This window comes from Colobus angolensis, unplaced genomic scaffold, assembly GCF_000951035.1.
Source record: "Colobus angolensis palliatus isolate OR3802 unplaced genomic scaffold, Cang.pa_1.0 Scaffold317, whole genome shotgun sequence".
NCBI classification, from domain to species: domain Eukaryota; kingdom Metazoa; phylum Chordata; class Mammalia; order Primates; family Cercopithecidae; genus Colobus; species Colobus angolensis.
In genome coordinates this window covers 1,390,928-1,398,149 of record NW_012116455.1, presented here as the reverse complement: position 1 = coordinate 1,398,149, position 7,222 = coordinate 1,390,928, and the positions used below count along the sequence as shown (strand labels likewise).

The 7,222-nt window shown below is 41.8% G+C and overlaps 1 protein-coding gene across 2 annotated transcripts in view; it reads left to right on the top strand.

The window, feature by feature from the left end:
* Positions 1–6,976, top strand: part of RNF115 (ring finger protein 115) — an 84,301-nt gene extending 77,325 nt beyond the window's left edge. For both annotated transcript variants that reach the window (XM_011951280.1, XM_011951281.1), the window contains 4 exons: positions 2,051–2,123; positions 3,060–3,153; positions 5,439–5,554; positions 6,584–6,976. In XM_011951280.1, coding sequence (XP_011806670.1) covers positions 2,051–2,123; positions 3,060–3,153; positions 5,439–5,554; positions 6,584–6,715 — 415 coding nt within the window. In that variant the 3' untranslated portion in view covers positions 6,716–6,976. The remainder of the gene's footprint in view (positions 1–2,050; positions 2,124–3,059; positions 3,154–5,438; positions 5,555–6,583) is intronic.
* Positions 6,977–7,222: the final 246 nt, after the last annotated feature.

Sequence of the window (7,222 nt, the reverse complement as noted above, 5' to 3'; positions counted from 1 at the left end):
GTTAGCCAGGATGGTCTCGATCTCCTGACCTCGTGATCCGCCCATCTCGGCCTCCCAAAGTGCTGGGATTACAGGCTTGAGCCACCGCGCCCGGCCTTGTTTAGTCTTGATCCCCAGAGAGCAAATCAAAGAAAAATTACAGTGAGAAGAGAAAAGTGGTTCATCATTGTGTGCTTTGGTTTTCTTAATTTTTGTTTGTTTTTTTGAGACAGAGTCTTGCTCTGTTGCCTAGGCTGGAATGCAGTGGCGCGATCTCGGCTCACTGCAACCTCTGCCTCCCAAGTTCAAGCGATTCTCCTGCCTCAGCCTCCCGAGTAGCTGGAACTACAGGTGCTTGTCACCATGCCCAGCTAACTTTTTGTATTTTTAGTAGAGATTGGGGTTTCACCATGTTAGCCAAGATGGTCTCAATCTCCTGACCTTGTGCTCTGCCCACCTCAGCCTCCCAAAGTGCTGGCATTACAGGTGTGAGCCACTGTGCCTGGCGTCTTACTTTAATTTTTAAAGACTACTTCAGTTGATGTAGTTTCCCCAGAAACCTACATAACATATATTGGGAGCCTTATGTTGGTAGGAATCTGATTCCCATTCCTTTTTGGGAATGAGTTGGGCAGCATACAGGCACAGAAAGACAGATGTTTGAGATCTTTGCCTCTGAGATTTTAAAAAATGATTCCTGCCAGGTGCGGTGGTTCACGCCTGTAATCTCAGCACTTTGGGAGGCCGAGGCAGGCGGATCACAAGGTTAAGAGATCGAGACCAGCCTGACCAACATGGAGAAACCCTGTCTCTACTAAAAATACAAAATTAGCTGGCCATGGTGACGCATGCCTGTAGTCCCAGCTACTCGGGAGGCTGAGGCAGGAGAATCACTTGAACCCGGGAGACGGAGGTTGCAGTGAGCTGAGATCGCGCCACTGTACTCCAGCCTAGGCAACAGAACGAGACTCCATCTCAAAAAAACAAAACAAAACAAAAAAACTGCATAGGTGAGTATGTAGATGTAACTGGAGGCTGCTAGACTGCCATTATCTGCTAAGCCCAAACTTAATCAGAACTTTTATTTTTTTATTATTCAGGCTCAGGAAGGCTGTCCTGGTCCCCCAGAATGTTTGGTTGCTAGAAATGTCTTGATCCCTTTTATATTCAGGTCTGAGAGTTGTGTTGATGCAGGGAATGAGATGGTCCTTGCCAGGCTTGGTATCTGATTTGTGGGTTCCCCAGTAGACTACACAGGAATATTTTACTCCTTAAGACTTTCTGAAGTTGAAAACATTATGCTGAACTTTATTTTTTTCAAAGTAAGAGGATTTGTCAGAAGACACAATAGGCTGTAATTCAGTATCAGAGTGACACTTATGTATGATAGGGATTAAAGATGAAATTTCTTCTTGTCAGAGAAATTATTTGCCGCTTCTGACTGTGGCCCAGAAGGTTTCTTTGCTCAAAGGAACCTCAGTCCCTTTAGGACCTCTGTCATCCACTAGTCTGGACCTCTGCTGGTAGTGTACCAGCAGCTCTGCGGGGGGGGAGGGGAAAGGTGTTGCCAAGTCCCTTTTGTAATTGCTCTAAGTTGTGATTCAGAGAGACTGCTATGGCTGCTTCTCTACTTGAAAGCTCCTCATTGTCCAGAACTGTGGGCGGCCTCTCATAATGAGGGATGTTTGCTGTAGATTTTGACCAGTCATGAAGGGAAAACTCTCCTTAAAAAGCAGCTCCATCTGTGTTTAATATAAGTGGGCACAGAAAAGACAAATTTTTGAAACCAACAGGCAATGAGTCACTCTTTTTGTTCTGGTATGTCATGTGGTACTTTAGGTAGCTTCACATTTTATGTTCTAGTTAAGTAAAATTCCTAGAGAATGAGATACTATCTCTGGATAGTTTGTTTGATCTTGAAAATATACAGAATTCTTTGCCTCTTGATCCTTGAGGACTAGTGACTTTCCAGCTCTGAGAGAGAACAGGATCCCTCTGCCACTTTTTTTCTGTGGTGTAAGGCAGAGCCTGGTCACTCCATCTAATGCTGTCTGTCTCATCTCATGTATAGGAGCGGGATGCTGCACTCCAACCCTGGGGACTATGCCTGGGGTCAGACAGGGCTTGATGCCATTGTAACCCAGGTGAGGAGCTGCCTTTTGAGGGTGTCTGTTCAGTGTGTCTCATGGTTCCATAGGCTTCCTGCTTTCCTTCTGCTACTTTCTGAAATGGCAGTCACTCTGCTTTCTCTAATATTTTGAGCTTTGGGGTTTCCATTTTACTAAAGGGATGAATGATTTATGGGGTAAGCTCAGCATCCATGCACTTCCTAGGTCCGAGGGAATTTCTAGAAGATGGTTTCATCTCCATAGGAAGAAAAGACTTCTATAAAAAATAGTATTTTGTATTTTTGGTCTTTCTTGTTCAGTCCAATAAGGATTCTGTTGACAAGTATTTCACAAAAAAAGGATTTCCTCACATGTTGAAGCCGGGATTTCTGCTAGATGGAGCAAAGTAGGGGAAGGAAGCAGAGAAAAAGGTATTCCCATGCCATGTATAATTGCTTCCACTTGTTTATGTTCATTTTAATTTGATTGGTTTTTCATTTCCCTTGTGGATTTCTGAGACTAGAAAGCATGTCCTTTATATTCAGTCTTCTTATAGGCAGTAATTTACCTATTTCTTGGCTTACATTATGCTGCTTTTCATATTCTCGCTTTTTTCTTATTCCAGCAGAATGAAGCTTTTGGACCAGTTACATATTAACTTTTTATTAAGCTGTAGTTTTATTCATGACATCACAACCCTTTTGCTGCCCCTGAAGTTGCTTTATACCCAGAGGTGGGCCTTGCAATCATGGGTTTGTCTGTAGGCTTATGCAATGTCACTCTGAAATTGTAAAGCAATTATGAGTGTTCTGGCAGCAGGAAAGGGGAAACCCAAGCCTATCAGAGCCTAGCAGAAGTAAGAGTAACTAACATACCTAATGTCTGCACTGTTGGTTCTCAGCTGGAGCAGCTCCCTCTCCAGGTATATTGAGATGTCTGCCACTTCATCTTTTTCTTTCTCTTTTTTTGTAGCTTTTAGGACAACTGGAAAACACAGGCCCTCCCCCAGCTGACAAGGAAAAGATCACATCTCTTCCAACAGTGACAGTAACTCAGGAACAAGTTGGTAGGTTCATTTTTATACTTATTCTGTCATCTTCTGATCTCTGTTCAAAATCCCAATATCTTCTGACAAGTGAAAAGTTTAAAAAGCAAACAAAATAAAAAAACAAAAAAGATAAATAAGAAAAAAAATCCCAATACCTTCCTGTATTAAGGACCTTTAAGTGAAGCTCTAAAATTCTTACCTGGGTGCCAAATCTGGAAAGTTCTACCCCTTTATTAGGCTAGTCAGTAGGTATTTCCTAAGCAATTATGTCTCTTTTTTAGGTGCCATTGGGAATAAAGAGGTACAAAGATAGATAAGACTTGATTCTAATAAGTTGAAGAAAAACTCATCAAATGATTAAAAACTGTGTTGGACACATGATACATTGGGGAAAGGAGAAGAGAAAAAAATAGGAGACTGGAAATTTGTTTCAGATCTACTTTGTGTCAGGTACAGTTAGGTATATTAGTCATAGATATTACTTTATTTGTAAGCACTGGAGGAATTTAGTGACAAGGGACAACATTCAGGACTGGGAGTTTCTGTTCCCATCAGTTCGGGTTTAGAGTTAGAGATTTCAAAGACAAGGTGAGCCATCTTAGGTCATTCTATTTAAGGAAAAGTATGAACTAATATACATGGTGTGTGAGTCAGATAAAGTGGTCTTTAGGGAAGATTAGTCTAGGGGCAGTGTGTAGCACATTGGAAGCAAGATAGCACAAACAGGGATTTTGGAGTCTGTCGCAGCAGTCCAGGTGAGGTTCAGGTGATGGTGACAATACTAACAGAAAGGAAAGGGTAGATTCAGAAGATCATTTTGGAGAAAGGTTTTCCTCACTGATTGCGTAATGGGATGAAGGAGGGGAAAGTCAAAGATAATTCTGAGATTTCACAGCTTTGTAACTGTAAACATGGTGCTGACATCTTAAGGGCTGGGGAAATAGTGAATGAGCCCTGGTTTGGGTAAGGAGATGAGGTGATGTTTTACATTTTTAATTCGTTGATTTTTGAGGTGCCAGCTGAGAATCCAAGTGAAGAGGAGCTGGGGATTGCTATGGAGCTGGTTTGAGGGAAAATTAAGTTGTAGCAAAGTACAGGATATATTTGGAGGGTTAAGATTGTGAAATCTGGGATACTAGCTGGGAGGCTGTTGCAGCAGACTAGGCATGAGGAGTAAAATAATTAAGGCTAAGGTGGTAAGAATGGAGAGTAAGGAGTAAATCGGTTAAGTAGTAGTACTGCCCCAAATGCCTTATCTGCTGTTGGTTCATGGAGCATATCCCAGCCACTAGGCATGTAGACTAGCTGACAGTATTAGCCAAATTTGGGAAACTCAAAACTTGCTGCTTGGAATTCCCAATATAGTTGGTGACTGTTGCTTCTCAGAGAAGAGGGTTTTCTGTCTCTTGATTTGGTGACCTGAGCTAGACTTCAACTTTGCAGTTCTGCAGCACCACGTCTGGTATAGCTTTTCTGGTATAGCTTCTGGTATTTTTTTTTCTTTTCTGGTATAGCTTTTATTAACAATCTTTTTTTTTTGAGACAGAGTTGCTCTGTTGTCCAGGCTGGAGTGCAGTGGCATGAATTGGCTCACCGCAACCTCTGCCTCCCGGGTTCAAGCAGTTCTCTGCCTCAGCCTCCCAAGTAGCTGGGATTACAGGTGCCCACCATCACACCCAGCTAATCTCTGTATTTTTAGTAGAGACAGAGTTTTTACCATCTTGGCCAGGCTGGTCTTGAACCTCTGACCTTGTGATCAACCCGCCTTCGCCCTCATTAATTTTTTTTTACAGAGGACTTTAGGGTAGCCACACTGAAATATAGAGTGCTTTATCCCATGCTGAAAAGCATGGTGAAAGTGGCAAGTGGCTTGAGACACTGAACTGCTAAGGTTGCTGAGATGAATCCCTTGGCTATAGTGGAAAGATTGACAGTGGAAACTGACTGCCAGAGGGCTGTCACACATTTGGGAAGAAGTTTTTACGTTTTACTGAACAGATCATCTAAGCCCCGGTTTATTTCTTCCAACTCTTTACATCAAAAAATAGGCCTTGTATAGTTCCTACGTAGGCCTTTTTGGAGTAGGCCCCATTCGTCATTCCTCCTTTTCATGTCTCCGTCTACTATACCTTTACCCTCGTTTTGAAATAAATTCATGCCTCTTAGCTGCCTGCTACTTGGGTGTACATTTTCTTTTGTCTTTTGTGTCTTTATGCATTCATAGGGTTGGTAGAGACATTGGGTTAGTTTTGTCTTCCTTCCTTTTGCTTGTTTACTTTAAAAGGCATTACCTTCTTCAACAGATATGGGTTTAGAGTGTCCAGTATGCAAAGAAGATTACACAGTTGAAGAGGAAGTCCGGCAGTTACCTTGCAATCACTTCTTTCACAGCAGTTGTATTGTGCCATGGCTGGAACTGGTGAGTACAACAAGTCATGGCTTCTTGGGGGGATGATTCAGAGTAAAGATGTAGTTAACAGTTCCTCGAGATCCAAGTAGATCAGATTTTATCCCATAAATCCCTGGGTAACTCTGGTACTGTTATTTGTTTGGAACTTTTCTGACCAAGGATTGCAAACTATGTTCTACAGGTCATTGTTTCCTGCCACCTGTTACTGTAAATAGCATTTTATTGGAACATAGCTATGTTCATTTGTTTATAGATTGTGGCAACTTTTGTGCTACATCAGCAGAGTTGATTAGTCGTGTGCTACATCAGCAGAGTTGATTAGACTGTAGTGTAGCCTGCAAAGCCTAAAATATTTATTTTCTGTCCTTTTATGTATTTATTTTGAGATAGAGTCTCACTCTGTCACCCAGAATGGAGTGCAGTGGCATGATCTCAGCTCACTGAAACCTCCACCTCCTGGGTTCAAGTGATTCTTGTGCCTCAGTCTCTCAGAGTAGCTAGGATTACAGGCATGCACCACCTTGCCCAGCCAATTTTTGTGTTTTTAGTAGAGACAGGGTTTCGCCATGTTGGCCAGGCTGATCTCAAACTCCTGACCACAAGTGATCCGCCTGCCTCAGCCTCCCAAAGTATTGGGATCACAGGTGTGAGCCAGTGCACCCAGCCAATTTTCCTGTCCCTTTAAACAAAAAGTTTGCTGACCTCTGCTCTAGACCATATGGGAAGTAATGGGCAGTTACCCTCTTGTCATAGATAACTTACTGTTTCTGGTTATTTCTGTTTGGTGGTATGTGTTAGCTGTTATTAACTTGCTGGCCTAGAATTGTGCTTGTCAGTTCTGCTTAAAGTTCTGTTTGGGAGATATCCTGGTATCACATCTTAGAGGCCAGTGCATGCTGTATGAGGATGCATTCCCTATTGTTTTTCTATTCCAAGTTGTAATTTTTGATGTGACAATTCTCAACATTATTTAAGTGTGCAGTACTCCCAGCTTCTCAGGCCAGGATCTTCACATAGACTAATATTTTTCTGTTTCAGCATGACACATGTCCTGTATGTAGGAAGAGCTTAAATGGTGAGGACTCTACTCGGCAAAGCCAGAGCTCTGAGGCCTCTGCAAGCAACAGATTTAGCAATGACAGTCAGTTACATGACCGATGGACTTTCTGAAGCTAAAGACCACACCTGAATCTGGGCTGTGGTAATCATCTTACCATAGCTGTAAATTGTATCAAAACAAAAAATTAGTAGATGGATTTAGGAATCATGTAAGAAAATCAATACATAATATTAATGCAATGAATGTTTTTCTTCTCTAAATTTAAAGTTAGTATCTACAGATGGAATTGTGTCTACAACCAAATGCCTCTTATCCCTGAATTCAGAGTGATAATTTTATAAGTGTGAAACTTACTTATGTAGGGCTCCCCCGTCCTGCTATCTGTCATGTTGCCTTGTAACGGGTGTTTCCACCTCCTTCTCCAACCTCTACCCCACCATTAGTGTATTTTACTATAAAAACAGTGGAACCACGGCCCTAAAGTCCTGCTGATATAAAGTCCTTTTGTCTTAATTGTATTAAAAAAAAAAAAAACTACTCTTGCTCACATTAGCTATGAGGCGAGGTCAAATTCAGGAATCTAAGACTAATGATTTTGTTTAGTCTTTTTTTTTTTT